General features: G+C 40.7%; 1 protein-coding gene across 3 annotated transcripts; it reads left to right on the forward strand.

The window, feature by feature from the left end:
• The first annotated feature begins 4,840 nt into the window (after positions 1–4,840).
• mepcea (methylphosphate capping enzyme a) lies at positions 4,841–14,870 on the forward strand. 3 transcript variants are annotated; one of them, XM_018692253.2, is made up of 5 exons: positions 4,841–5,049; positions 5,844–7,705; positions 9,993–10,211; positions 10,326–10,449; positions 10,543–14,870. In XM_018692253.2, exons 2-5 carry the CDS (start codon positions 5,891–5,893, stop codon positions 10,575–10,577), a joined length of 2,193 nt encoding a protein of 730 aa, XP_018547769.1. In that variant the 5' UTR covers positions 4,841–5,049; positions 5,844–5,890; the 3' UTR covers positions 10,578–14,870. The 3 variants fall into 3 exon arrangements, with proteins under 3 accessions (XP_018547769.1, XP_018547767.1, XP_018547768.1); XM_018692251.2 differs by having other exon boundaries at positions 4,842–5,201; XM_018692252.2 differs by lacking the exon at positions 4,841–5,049 and adding an exon at positions 5,203–5,329.
• The last annotated feature ends 635 nt before the right edge of the window (positions 14,871–15,505 follow it).

Consider the following 15,505-nt stretch of genomic DNA (forward strand, 5'->3'; position numbering starts at 1 on the left):
ATCAATCAGTGCGAGGTGGCCCTGCACAGGAGCACCTATCAGCTCTCAGAGGGCAAAAGTAGACACAGAAGTAGACTATCCATGACAACACTAGTCTGAACAAGCTCCTCCCACTGACAGCTGGCTTATTGTGCGCCGTGCCTCTGAAGCGGCCTTGTTTCCCTTTGCTTGGACAGTTCAATAACTAATCTCAATGCAGCCAGCAGCATCGTAGCTTTGAAAATGAGGAGGGCAAGCCCGATGGAAAGTCATAATCCGCTTGTCAGTGTTGTTGGGGAACTGGTAGGGTACCTTGTCAGTTCATAAGAGGATTCGTAGATGGGTCAGAAATGAAATGGTTAATACCAAATAAGAAGAAATGATGGACAGGTTATAATAAAGTTGTAGAGGTGGCATTTTCACTAAATATGTCCTCATGGGCTACTGTTAAGTCTAACCAAAACACCTTTTTTTTGGTCATTACTTGTTTTAATTTTATGTAGCCTACGGCATGTTCTGCACAGGTCTTAGGGAGCACATTTATAACCTAATTTACCTAATTTAACCTTGAATATTTGCTGCGTCGATCAGTCACTGACTTTTCTTTCAGTATCTGCAGAGTGATTTGGTTTTCAATCAGATTAATTATATGAAAGGTTATTGTGGCACGTTTGCAATTATTCTTCCCAAGACTCCAAATGACATTTTGATCTGTCACACACACACACAATAATGCAATTGAGAAAGAGCAGCTATAGTTTGGTCTCTATCCTTCATTTCACTCATCCATCTGTCACATCTAAGACACCCAATTTTGAATAAGCTCAGTGGGGATGATGCATGTCAACAAAGCTATAATAATTAGCTCAAGTAAGGCTCCACATCCACTACCTTCAGTTCAATTTATCAAGGCTCCTGTTACCCTGAAAATCATTTGCTGGACAATGGAACGTCTTATTGCACCTTGTTTTTACTGTTTTGTTCTTTATGTATTTTATTTTTATGAGTCAGTTTTAATGTAAAAAGTAATGGTAATGATGATGTCTTTGGAAATATGTGCTGATGAAAAATACACTTGAAACAGCATTATGACCTGTTGAGTCAACCTAAACCAACGGTCACTCGCAACGACATTGCACATTAAATCTGACCTGGACTCACAACAGAGCAAACGGCAGATCACCCTGATGTTACTGCACACAGGGCACGCGAGCTCTGTCACATGTAGGCTAATGAACAGCAGGCTCGTGCTCTTGATGGAGGAGCCTTTTGGGCCACAAGGACCATGTGTACTCACCACTTTCTGCTTGGACACACACAAACAATAGGACACGTCTGGAGTGCTTGGGGCCCAAACCCTGAGGAAGGGCAGATGGTGTTCGGGATCGAGGACCGCACCCCCATTAACATGAGAAAAGAGGGGTTGACAGAGGCGGGGGAACAGGTACCCTCTCGCTTATTCTCCCCTTCTATAGAGATTAGAGAGGGGGTGACTCATTTACCCAACAGAGTCTGATTTGGAACCCAATTAGAAGCATGCTGTCAACTCAACAGCAGAGAATATCAAGTGTGAGAATTCTCTTTGAAAAAAAAAAAGATGTCCAATCTACAGTTCCATAAAAAAATGCTTCCTTTATTCCATCCTTTATTTAGGACATTTCATTTAGCGTGTGCTGTATTAGCCTCCAAGAATAACTGACTCAAGGTCATCATTTTAGTAGAAGATTATGGAGGAAGACAAAATATTTGAGGCTTTTATTATTCTATACTCTGATTATTGTTTGGGAATGAATATAATAGTTATTGAAAGGCAAGAATAAACTGCAGCAACAACTTTGGATTTTCTTCAGTGTTCCTGGACCTGGTAGCCTAAAGCTATTTTTCAGTTTACAGTCATCACGAAGCCTCTTATAATTTGAGGAAAGCCTGTGCAGAAAAAATTCCAGCCCATAGTGTCAATAAAGAAACCGCATAAAAATATCTTACAGATTCCATTAGCCTTTCAAAACAAAACCTTGCCAGATTCCTTGTGGGTTGGTAGTGTTTTCCTTTCTTTTCACTGGAGGCATCTTTCACCTAAAAAACATAAACATTCCTGTTGCCACAGCTGCAGATTTCCAGGGCCAAAGCCTCCCTCTGGATGGAATGAGGCCGCTTTGTTGTTTCGACTCATTAATCACACCAACCACAATGTAAGAATTTCTCATGACCACAATATTACTTTCTAAAAAGAAATTATTCCTTCATGTTTTTTATTCCAAAATAAACCAATGTATTGGGAAAACTGAGCAGCAACAGTTTAAGTTTCACTTTACAAAAATGCAATAATGAAACAGGATGATTACAAAAACGAGACTACAGAAAAGAAGAGAAACAAAGAATTGAAATGCAGCTAAAGTGTACATACAGCCTGTAGTGCGCTGCACATTGTTAAACTCATATGTTGTCTCCCCCTAGTGGCTATTTGGAGGACTGCTAAAATCTCCAGTAAATTCAGATGTCCTCCTCCTGACCACCTACAGCACAAGATGTCTTTACGTAATAACTGTGCCCCACATTGGCAAGGAGCATTAAGAAAAACTAAAAACTAACAGAAAAAGTCAAAGCATAATTACTTAATTGCAATGCCCTTTCCCCTGCTCTGGGATTTACTTTGTGGAATAAATGCAGCAAATAGTGGAGCAAGTGCTGTGCATGTTACTTACATGGAAAATTGGGGTATAGTCATGCAATTTCATTCTTTGACTTGGAGTGGATAGGTTACAATGAGAGGACTTTAAACTTATGAAATATGTACTTTTGTGAATAAAATGTTCCTATATTCTACATTTTGCTGTATCAAGTGAAGAAAGAAAGATTAATTGCTGACATAACCAAACAAAATTAAGCATGTTGCACAACTCTTTTCCATCATACCATGCTACAGTTTGCATTCATCACAGTGAACCATCCTACCATCATCATTCACAGCCAAAAACATTCAGAGTATAAAGCATGTTCCATTGGAGATGAGTTGAGCTTTGTGTGCACAGGTCTGCACTTTTCTGTCTTTGTGCTCCTGAAGAAAGAAATATAATGAAACTAAATATAACTAAATTGCATATATAAAACTTTACACCTTACACACAGTGATTATTTGCTGACCTTCTTCTTGTAACACCTCAATCTGACACTTGTTGCATCTCTATACATTTGCCAAAGATGAACTGAAATATCAGACTTTGTGTACACTAATATCTTAATTTGATAGAGAGTTTATTATAAACATGAGACTAATCAACAAAGTAGTTTGCATGGACTCATGGAACAGTGATGTCTGCCAGTTCTGCTCCTTTGTTACACCAAAACAACATACTGGTAATTTTACAAGAACACACATAGCTGTACAAGCAATAACTCTGTATGGAGCATGTAACTTATATGTATACAATGATATATATCTTTCCCTTTAAGGTGTAACACTTTTAATTCCTCACCATCGGGAAGTTGACACATGGACAGTCCAGAGACAGGTGGATCAAAGTGCAGCAGAATAAAAGCCCAAAGTCATTTAGAGGAATTGACCAGTTTGCTGCCCCAAACCAGGACCACTCCTTATCTTCAACCGGAGGGCTAAACATCAGCTTTTATCAGCCATAACCCTGCACCAGCTGTTGTGATGAAGAACCACAATTATGTGGAGATGGAAGTGACAAGAAGCAGCCCTGCTACCTCAGCAACATTTCCTCTGTAGTTCACATCAAGAGCTCTAATTTCAGGCTTATTCTAGATGCTGGTCAAGGAAGCAATGATAGGATGAACAAGCCTACCCTGTACTTTGTAGCCTTGATGTTGACTGTGAAGGTGTCATCAAACCAAAGCACCAGTAACTGTTTTGTAGAGTGTAGCCACGGCTGCCAAGCTGTGCTGAAAAAAAGATAATAACCAAGAAGTCTTTTTAGTTCAAGACTGACATAAAGCAACATCCAAACTTTGACAGCGATTTGGGGAGGAACCTTACCATGAGCTTGAAGTTGCATTCACAGTGAATACCTCCACGTTCCATGTCACATAAGTCATGCAGAGAGAAGGCAAAAGTGTAAAAAAGAATAATATTAAGGTAAATGTTGGGATGCAGTCTCCTTAATATAACAGCAAGAGGTTGTTGTCATTCTGTTTCATTACAGCTGCTCAAAAAGCACTCTAAAACATTAAAGTCTAGCCCTCAGTCATTTTCTGCACATTGCATTTATTAATAGACACTAGAACTGACAGTTGTTGTGAAACAGCTCAGTAAAATGTCCTTGTTTGCTAAAAAATCAAACATGTAAAAAATATATCAGTGTATGTAACCTACTGAAAATCTATATATGCAAAATCCCAAATAGGACCTGGCAGCAGACCAAAAAGTCTTGCAATACAATAATTAGAATATTCAGTAATGAAATGTTAATGCCTGACAGTAATGTGTTACTCTATAATGAAAACTGAAAAGGTGCATATTTAAAATCATGGATATGGACTATAATATGTATATTTTTAGTGGATAGTACATTAGAAAGTATATGACAGGCCTCACATTACTCTGTATATGGGTACTGTAACAGTGGACTGGAACGATTCGTTGATTAGTTTTAATTTTTTTAAGTAATTAAAAAGGGATTTCAGTGTGTATGTGAGTGTATGCAGCTTTTCTCTTATATCCTCAGTTGTTCATAAATTATGATGTGCATCCCCTGACCAAACAAGCCCAATAATTCATTGTTCGATTTAAACAATAATTGACTTATTGATCGATAAGGAAAACATGTGGTAGTTGCATGCTAACTAGCATGAAGATCAGTGTGGCTCATTATAATATCCTGGAGACGGAGTCCTCCTCATCGCCTTGCGGGCACCAGTCAGAGATCTCCGCCTCAGTCATCTTGGGCTACAGCTCAGAGCCCGGATGCGCCGCCATGCCGACTCTATCAGCGAGTGGAATAATTTATTCACCAACCTGCCTGACACTGAGCGACTAGGAGTTGACTGAAGAAGTCGACAAGACAGTTCAGAGGACAGAGGAGCCTTAGCCCCGGACAGAGCGGCACGGTATACCCGCGCTGTGTTTTCCTTGGTGTTTGTGCTGCTTGCCATCGTTGTATTCATGTAGGGACACTTGTGTGCTAGCTACGCTAACGTTAGCTCGAGTCGAGGGAGTGCGGGGTAGTGACAGTCCGGCCGGAGGCGGGGAGAACTGCGAGGTGAGACTGTTATTTTGATGGTGTCTATACTGTTGACTGTACGGCGAATAGGTGGCCATCTGGGAGATAGTATCACTTCCATTAATGTGACTCACGATCTTAGGGGGTTCAGGCAGCAGCGTATCGAGGTGGGTACTTGACTGTTTGTCTAATAACGCTTTTTGGCCGGAGTGGAGCTGAACGTTTGCTCGACGTTTCACTCCTCTGGCCCGTGATAGAGAAGCTAGGAGCTAGCTTGCTAACTAGATAACTGTCCAACGCAGAGACTACCAAAGTTTTCAGGTCAGTAACCCCTGAGTAGACACGCTTCAGATCCTCATTATGATATCGGTGTAGTCCTTGAGACTCTGCATTTTAAGTGAGACTTTTGTCATTAGTGCAACACTACGTTTGGAAAGGACAGCAGAAAGTAAAGGGTTATCTTGTGTATCCTGCTTTGTAAACACAAAGTGATTGAACGCAACGTGAACTCCACCTGACCCTTTTTTCTGACTTGCCCCCTGGAGGTGCAGCTTCCTGGACTTAGATTTGAGGATCCCAGTAATTTTAGCCAACTTAGGGTGGTATGAGTGACTTTACTTTATAGTTTTATGATATTGCAGCAATGGTTTTCATTTAACTGATGTTTGCTTTGACTTTCAGATCTAGTAAAATTCCCATGTCTGCATCAGCTCTGGAAACCAAAAGAGATGTCTGTTGATGAGGATACTGTAAAAACTGGCAGTCCACAGGCCAGCACAACTTCATCTCTGCAGCTCTCAGACTGTACTGGGAGTTACAGTAATGTGTCTGTAATGATGGAGGGTACTGCAGCCACCCCTGACTTTGCAGCTGCATGCCCTGTCCCGGGCACCGCAGCCTCACCTAAACACACCAGCACGACTGACACGCTCACCCACTCAGACGCTGCTGGACAGAGAGTCAGAGGGAACGAAAATAACATCAATCGCAGGAACAGCTTTCATCATTCCAAACAACAGCAACAAACAAAACTGACAAAACGACGCAACACGGCAAATGCTAGTTTCAAGCATCCGACATCTGGCAAGAGGAGACGAAGGGCTAACTCCGAGAGCGACTCCGTCCTGCCAACCAACTTCCTTCTGGGTGGGAACATTTTCGATCCACTGAATCTCAACAGCTTGCTGGACGAGGAGGTCAACAGGGCGCTGAATGCTGAGACGCCCAAATCCTCCCCACTGCCAGCGAAGAGTCGAGACCCTGTGGAGATCCTCATCCCCAGAGACATCACAGATCCACTGAACCTGAACAGCGGGATAGCCGACAGCAGCTTTTTGGTGTCCCCCTACAAGAGTGGTGGCAGGAAGAGACACCGCAACAGACATCATGGAGGAGGGGGGGGAGGAAGTAGTGGAGGTGGCGGTGGGATTTCAACCGCACAGATTAATCTCTCAGAATCAGGAAAAAGTGACATTAAAACTGGCATCTCCACACCGCTTCCAGGTATGTTAGCCTCATGTTCTGCACTAGATGTCTCCAAAGAGTCCAGTAGTTTCTCCAGTGTCACTGGAGACTCCCATGAGCACTCGACTGACAACTCAGCTAGCTGCAAGGAGGAGACAGCATCTATATCTATGGAGGACTCCACTTCTTCCATATTGGGAGGACCAAACCAGCACACAAGCAGACGCAAGCGTAGGCGCAACTCTGGCAAAATGGAGCCCCCCGTGACCCACTCTACCCCCGTTGGAAAGTCAGGGTTTGGAGACAGGAGTTGTGGTACAGGGGGACAGAGAAATTCTCAGTCATTCCACACTCCAAGAAGTGGTCCTAAAACAGGCCCGGGAGGCCGCCAGAACCAGCAGACCCACAACCAGGCGAAGGAGCAACAGAAGAAGTTCCAGTATGGGAACTACAACAAGTATTATGGCTACCGCAACCCAGGGGCCAGTGAAGACCCACGGGTGCGTTTGCTGCGTCCTGAGTGGTTTGAAGGTAAAGATGTATTGGATTTGGGATGCAACTCAGGCCACCTAACACTTTACATTGCCAAAATGCTAAGACCTGCCCGCATATTGGGTCTGGATATTGACAGTGGTTTGGTACATGCAGCCCGAAAGAACATCCGACATTATCTGTCTGAGCTGCAGACTCAAGAGGCCAGGCGTGCAATGCAGGAGAAAAAGAGCACTAAACAGGAGGAGAGGAATGGAAATGGGAGTCACACAGGCACAGAAAAGAAGCACAAAGAAGCTGAGAGCAGGGATGAAAATGGGAGACCAGTGAAAGGAGAAAGTGGCCCTGCAGTGGCTGCAAATGACACTGACTCCTGTCACACAGATGAGGCAGGGACCCAGAGGCAGGACAGCAAAACAGAGGAAATGGAGCAGGAAGATTGTGATTCACCCCCTGCTGATCACTCTGTGAGCTGCTCTTTTCCAATGTCCTTACGGATCTCTAGGGGGCCCATTGCTGCACCCCCACTAACAGAAACACCCGCCACACGGCCCGGGGAGTTCCCCTCAAATGTGTCCTTCATCAAGGTAAGATGGCAAATCTTATGGGTGAACATCTGGTGCAGCATCTGTATGAGGTTGCCATGTTATTGCATTTTGGGAGCCTTGATGAATATAAAATCTAATTCAGTATTTCATAGTGAGGCACTGCCTGCATTATGTTTATATCATATGTATTCATTAAGACCTGGCTAACAGCATGATGTAAAGGAACCAGCCCTCAAACACACCCACACAGACCTATTAAGAAAAAGGCTTCTTGTTAGCGGAAACTGTCTGAGTTCTGACTTCACCAGAGGACTTGATAGAATTTGTGTGCCCACTTATTCTCCCTGGAACCTGATAATGATAATTGTCTTGCGTCTAAATGAGGGGTAGCACTGTCACAGCACAGTCGCTTTCATTATGGTGTGCACTGCTGCCTGCATCATGCAGCTTATCTAGATAACATGCATATGGTATTAACTTACCAGGAAAATGAATGGTAGCTTTGGATTGGAAGTTCAAATTGTAACAAAGTATGATCGGCATTAATTAATGTTCATTGATCAGGATCAGATTTCATGTTTTAAGTAATCGCCATTAGGTCTTAGTTGTAGTTGTAAGCCTTTAGAGTGGTCAGTCATGTGGATCTTTCAGGGCATTGGTCAAAGTTTACATGATTTGGATGATTTTCTCCCCTCTTATAGGTTGATAAAATAATATGTTAATATATAAAGGAAACATGTTGTTTAACATCTCTCATGGTTAGATCCTCTAATAAGGAAGCATCTTCACTATTATCATTTCCACTGCATTTCCACCAATCTTCTTACCAGCTCAGAGTGAGTTTGGAAGAATTCCCACTAGTCTGTCATCGCTGGATTTTAGTCTGTTTTGTACACCTTGATGTGTGTGTTGGTTTACAACTAAAGGCTCCCTAATCTCTAAAGCTAACTGGGAACTGAAAGATGGAAGCAGCAAAGAGGCAGCAGTCTGTTTTTTTTCACCAGATTGATGGTGATTGTAATGGCATCAGCTTTTCTCTCGCTGCTGTTCATTGAGAATTCGACAAATATTCCTACAGCTTTTCTTTTATCAGTGGAAAGCTTTCTCATCAGGGGTTTTATTATTCTAGTTTCTATGGAAGTTTCTTCACTCCCCTGGCCTTGTGCCTACAGGCTTTGTGTAGGCAACTACATGAATTGGTTAGATGCAGAAACTGTAGTGTCTCTGAATAAAATCGATACCTCCCCCCCACCCCCCACGCCCCCCTTTGAACATTAGAGATAGCAGCAGTGTAGCACAGAGCTTATCCTGTAAATCAGTGAAAGGCCTCAAGACGAACGCCTGAGCTCCCTCAGTCTGCACAATACAAGATGGATTTGAAAGAGAAATGTCAGGCTGTGTAGTATTTGTTTGACAAACCTTCCCTGGTATCAGGTAAGTGTATGTAATGCTGAAGGGAAACATATTTGATTTAACATAGCAGGTGTTTTTAATTTACTTCCTACAAAATTCTTATCAATTCCCAAATTATAGAATTGATTAGAAGGGAAATCTTGATCCTCTATAACCAATCTTTGATGTGTGATAGACCAAACCCCAGCTAATTAGTATCAACTGTGCTTTTCCTGGTATGACATTTCAAAATGTGTTCTGTGAAATAGGTCTGCTCTGATTGTCAGCCTTCTCGAACTTTGCTCTCAGTTGTCCAGGATCAAATAACACCCTCCTTCTGTTTCTCCTCAACTCTGCTCTTCTGTCCCGTTTTTCTCTTTCAGCATCAATCATGTATAGGCTACCAGACCATGCTAGGATCTTACCGCTATACCTGGCAGTTATATTATAATCAGGAGTATCTGTGTATAGTAACCCAGGTTGCCCTTCCATTCTTTACAAACACTTGCTTTAATGATGGTGATCATAGGATGTGAACTTTTTCTGCTGTAGTGTGTTGATCCTCATCATTTAAAAATCTTACCTGTAGCCTCTCAGTGTCATGACCTTCACTTTTTTGATTGTTTACCAACTATATGGTTTCTCATTCTGACCTGAAACTTGCCTGAAATGCAAATGAAACTATGATTTGTAGATCAGTGGATGGGCCTGTGCATCACTGCACTCTGCTGTTCAGTAGACCCAAAACTAAATTTTAATAAACACCATTCAAATGAGATTTTCACTTTCCAGATTGTCACCTGGGGCCATACTCCTGATGTGTTTAAGTTTCAGAAATAGTCTTTACTTTATGAAAGCTGTAGCACTGAATTGCTCAAAATTGTTTGTCCTGTCAAAGCCATGTTTTTCTCACCACACTTCTTCTTTCCCTCAGGCCAATTATGTACTGGAGAATGATAATCTGCTCCTGACTCAGCGGCCAGAGTACGATGTGATCCTGTGCCTGAGTGTTACCAAATGGGTTCACCTCAATTGGGGAGATGGCGGCCTGAAGCGGCTCTTCAAGAGAGTCTACAGGCATCTCCGTGCTGGAGGCATGTTCATCCTGGAGCCACAGCCTTGGGAGTCCTACGTGAGGAGGAGGAAACTGACTGTAAGAAACTGAGATGACATGGCTGTTGTGATGCAAACCAACAAAGCAAATGTTCCTGGATATTGGGCTTGGTTGTTTTACTGAAATATATTTGTGTTCTCTCTCATCTGACAGGATAATATTAGCAGGAATTATCACAGCATCCGCCTCAAACCTGACCAGTTTTCATCATACCTTACAACTGAGGTGGGCTTCACCAGTTTCGAGTACCTTGGGGCACCCAAATGTTCTATAAGAGGTAACTCAGTAATTTGTCAGTGCAAGTTTATGCTCTACTCTATTCACCATTTTAGCTTGATGCCATGTGTAACTCCTCTTTCTGCCGTTACAGGTTTTCAGAGGCCAATCTACTTATTTCACAAATGACCGCTCCTGCCTTGAAGATCATTGAATGTGAGTAGCCTAAACCACCACCATACATACAAGCCAGCCAGCTGCCCTGGACTGCAAGGGATCATCATGAATCCTTAACAGTTACTCCAGCTTCTCAGATGCTGACGATGAAATTCAGAGAGGAGAAATGGGACCAAAGGTGGAATCAGTTTTGTAAAGACGAGAACTGTTGAGAAGAAGGCACCTATTGGAATTTTCTGTGACTATATATTCTTTAAAAGGAGTATGGCGTGAACTTGGATCGGAGTCTACAGTGTACTGGAGCCAAACATCATAGTTTGGCCAGACTGTGGAAGATGTGCTCATCTGATGAGTTCCTTGGACTGTCTCAGTGCTAATGATGCCCCAGTTTGATGCACAGCCATGACATGTGTTTGAATACCTTTGGCCATATATCTTTACTTTCATAACTTTGTTCTGTGCCGCCACATCATCATACATTACACATAGTAGGGTTGGGGGATATGGCAGACTTTTCCAATTGGCCACCATTACTTTAACTGGCAATAGCTGGTGTATTTACTAAATTAGCTCACTGCATAACTGCAGGATAGCACTGGATTACAAAGCCATTAAACAGATCTTACACTGACATGATGACTCTTTTAAAGCCACACTGCAGTGCAGGTGAAGGATACCGTGCAGGCTGTTGGTAAACGAAACCTCACATTGCCAGCTCCATTGCAACTACTGATGGCATAGACAATGTTCTCTTGGTTTCAGAATTATTTGCATTATGTTTGAAGCCTTGAATCCTGTTGCAGTGGACATATAAATGCATATATTTGGGTGATTTTTAAAACAGCCAAAGTCCATCAGTCATAGAGTCATTGTATCACTAATAGATGATGTGTTTGTCCTGTCTCCCAACCCTAGTATGTAGTTTGCTTTGTCATTATTTTGCAAAATGGGCCTAAGAGCTGAATGAACTTTAAAATCTGTTACAGAGCTGTCAAAATGTATCCCCACATTTTGAAATGGACAAAACCAAATGCTTCTAAATTGCACAAGCTTGAAGACCTGTGAAAAGTGGTTTGTCTGACTGATAAAGTTAACGATGCACAACAAGAAAGGTGCACTCAGAACAGCCAAAACATCCTGTGAAATGCTGAATGTCAACCCAGTCCATGTTGTCAAAGTGTTGTCTTTTTTCCCTTTCTCAGCATCAAATATTAGATTTTATAATTTCACATAGAGACAGCATATAGTTCCACAAGGCCTTCTATTACCTGGAAGAAGAATACATCTAAAATATTAAATCCCCAAGTGCAGGTTGAAAAATCAGATGTCCACTTTTACAGTAAAAAAAAAAAATTAGGCTGTTTTGACTGCAAACTTTTACCATTTCAGAAACCGTTCACTTCATGGGTTCCTCAAGCCTTTTTTTCCCGATGCTCCATCCTAATGGTAGGGGGCACATTTGAGCTGTGATGAGACACAGGTGTTGGGGTCAGCTCAAGATAATTCAGCACAGAGAACACAAGGACTATTTTGCAAAGTAGATCTGTAGCATGCAGTGATTTATTTCTTTTCTTAATGACAGTTAAGCCATAGCTCTACCTTTATGTGTTGTTTACAGTGTCCTTCATGAGGTGCTGACTGAGAATATAATTGAGTAAAACTGAAAGCAGAGGCCTATGATGCTGCAGCGCCTTCAATGCTGTGTAACTCTGGCACATTTGCGTGATCTGATCATCACGACTGGACAGGCATTAATTCAAACAGCATGAGAATCACTTCAAGTACTCTGGTGCTTTTGTAGCTCCTGAGTTACAATCAACGTCTGTGTGAGCAAAAATTTACATTTCTAGAAAATCAATTGTTACTAAAAGGACTGGATTATATCCATATGACTTTTTATCAAATTTGAATATTAATATGCTGTTTGTATTGAAGCGCTGCCAAAATATTTTATGGGTCTTTTGCTCTTGAATTTGACAAAATATACCATCGTCATCTTAGTCTTTGGCCTAATGAGGACAGCTATGAGTTACAGGTAGTCAGTCTTTGTGATTGTATCTTTTATTGGTGTGCACTGAGCGCCACTCATCTATGACCTGGGACAGAAAATGTTCCTTTTTTTTGTGACAGCATTTGGCACTCAAGGGTATGAGATGATGGATAACGTATGTTTCTGTTTTAGTACGTGATCAATGTAAATAAGTTTGCAACTTTTGTTTTACTGTTGTCAATATTAAGTTCATAACTGCTTTTGTCATTTTCCAGTGGATTTGTTTTTGTCTTGTTTCTCAAATGTTTGCTGCCAATTTGCGAGCACGTCACAGGTCAGAGTGTTCGTCCTAAAACAGATAGCTAATTCAGCTCTGTAACAACAAATGAATATGTACATTGCAAAGCTCTGATGTGTTTGCTTTGTTCTGTCCTGGCAGGCACATGGATTGTTAGATTAGCTCTTTATTTTTTTTTATAAACTGTTTGAAAGGAGTGTTTGTGTTAGCGCACTCTCATTTCACTTCATTTGACATGTTGTAGACATTTTAAAATTCTTTAAAACTGAGAACAATTTGCATACTTTTTCCACCAGACTTTTTATAACACATCATGAAACATTGATTAACCTGCAAAATGAAGCTTCAGGTAACATTTTGAATTGAAAGTGAATTGGCCTCAGCCTCACTTGGTCCAACAGACACAGGGCACCAAACCTATCTCCTAAGCTAAGACAATCGGACTCTCAGGCTTAGATCAGCCCACTGCTGTAATTTCAAGGGCATTTTTGCTTTTTGCATTATTAACAAGGGTTTTCTGTTTTTGCAGGTCACATAATAAGCATTTTATTTGAAAAAAAAAGAACTGTTTAAAGCTAATTTGTGTTTTGCCACCATTGTTAAAGATTGCACCTTACTGTCTCAGCAGCCGTATATCTTACAGAGTTTAACCCAATAGGCCTGACTTGTAAGTCCAGGTATTCGAGCTAAAGCATGTCTTTACTGGAGATGTGAAATTACATGTTGTCATATACAGTGCTGTATACACTTTTGATACTTCCCTTGAGGTTCTGCACAAAGTTGTGCTAAGTCTTAAATGAAATTAAATTCCACAAGAAATAGGGTGTAAGAAATGTAACACCCCATGTATCAACAGGGTGCAATGCCAGTGAGAAATAGTACTATTTTAAAACCTATGATGGTCAGATCTCATATTCAGGTTATAGTTTACAGTACAATTTTGTGCAATATTTGCTCTTTGAAATAGCAACTCTGTCCTTTTAGCAGAATTGAATTCATCTTAAGTCAAGTGTAGGATGGACTAAAGTTAAGAAAAGGTGTATAGTTTTGAATGTGAAAGGGTCCAGCTTTTCATGTTGCAAAGAAAATAAGGGGTAAATATGACAAGAGAAATTGTGATGAAAGCACATCAAATTATATTTTTAATTATTTTTTAATTTATTGTTATGTATTAACATGTATTGTATTTGCAACTTGAAGACTGGAACCCATTCCAAGAAATAATTTAATGAATTACAGCATTTGGTTACCTGTTTGAGAGCTGTTTTCTTAGAGCTGCTGTGAGTTTTGTATATGCAGGTAATTTAGTAATCCCGCTTCAACAGACCTGTGAATACCACAGTGAGTAAACCTCACATTCAACACTATGCTTACATTTTCAAAATTTTAACTCATCCTGTACCCTAAAATCAGAAATTGTTTTTAACAGGGCAATTTCAATTTTCAGAGGTAACTAATGTTTCAAACAACCTGATTATAAGATTTGAGCAGCATTCGCAAATAAATGATGATCAAATATTTGTCAGACACACAATAAAGCCCTGATATAACTACGGTCGTACTTACATTTGCACACCAGCTCTCATTTATTAGATGTCTTGTACCATGAAAGTACATAAAACTGTAATGAAATAGCTTAAACTGGATGTCTTGAAGAAAAACAATGTTTATCTCTTTGGAGCACAACAAATGCATAAATTCAAGGGGTGTATGATTTTTTTTTTTTAATGGCACTAAAATTCACCTCTTCGTGTTTTGCACTGATATGACTTGAGGGAATTAAACTAGTTTAGTACATTTTTTTTTGCAGTTAAAGTTGATGTTTTACATGTACCCTAACTTTCCTAGAATCAGTTTTATGCAAAAAAAAAACAAAAAAACAAAAAAACAAAAACTGTTGGAATAAAATGCGCCCTCTTGTCAGGGAAGCTTTTAAGTTTCATGCCTCTGAACAACAAGATATATCTGAATGTTTCTCTGTGTTTAACATTTTAATTGATTAAAAGAGGTTCCAGATTTGGTGGCTCAGTATTTGCTTATACAGGCCAGACATTAAGATATGGACTACTCTGCCTCAGTTTAATTTTTGTATTCATAGTAAACCAATCTGCTATGTGGGTTGTTTGGCTGCCATCTTATTAGTCATGCCAGCTTTTTCACATTTTACTACTTTTCACATGTGTTCAAAAGCTGCTCTGATAAACAACAAGTAGTAAGCAAAGGTTGTGGTCTGCCCGTAACTGTTCTTTTCATCGCAGCTTCTGTAAAGAGGTTAGTAACCTACTTTGAAGACAGAGGTAAGTTAAATCCATCCCCTTTGTATGGAAACAGGTCAAGGTTGAATGATGTCACCAGGAGAGATTTTTTAAAGTATGTGGAAACTATAGTCCTGTGTTCACTTTATGTGTCCTGGCTGCTGCTGTATAAAGGGAATTTTATTTTGTGCAGGTTATGTCCTTCTACAAAAGCATATATGATTATCAAAGACAAAGGTCTACAGTCCAAAGTTCCAAGTGTTTGGAACAGAGTGGGGGGACAAAGGACCAAACCCAATAGTATCCAATGCAGCAGCATCCCAATGATAGTGTCTGTTACAGGACTATTCAGTGGGTTGTATAATTATGAACAGGTGCTACCTCTGCTGTGTAATGG

The sequence above is a fragment of the Lates calcarifer genome, linkage group LG20 (assembly GCF_001640805.2).
Source record: "Lates calcarifer isolate ASB-BC8 linkage group LG20, TLL_Latcal_v3, whole genome shotgun sequence".
NCBI lineage: Eukaryota > Metazoa > Chordata > Actinopteri > Centropomidae > Lates > Lates calcarifer.

Bases quoted from the DNA above. Each gene is read 5' to 3' on its own strand.
- mepcea (XM_018692253.2), top strand. From the start codon at position 5,891: ATGTCTGTTGATGAGGATACTGTAAAAACTGGCAGTCCACAGGCCAGC. The intron at 10,212-10,325 runs GTAAGAAACTGA...CTCATCTGACAG, and splicing joins TGAGGAGGAGGAAACTGACT to GATAATATTAGCAGGAATTA. The intron at 10,450-10,542 runs GTAACTCAGTAA...CTGCCGTTACAG, and splicing joins ACCCAAATGTTCTATAAGAG to GTTTTCAGAGGCCAATCTAC.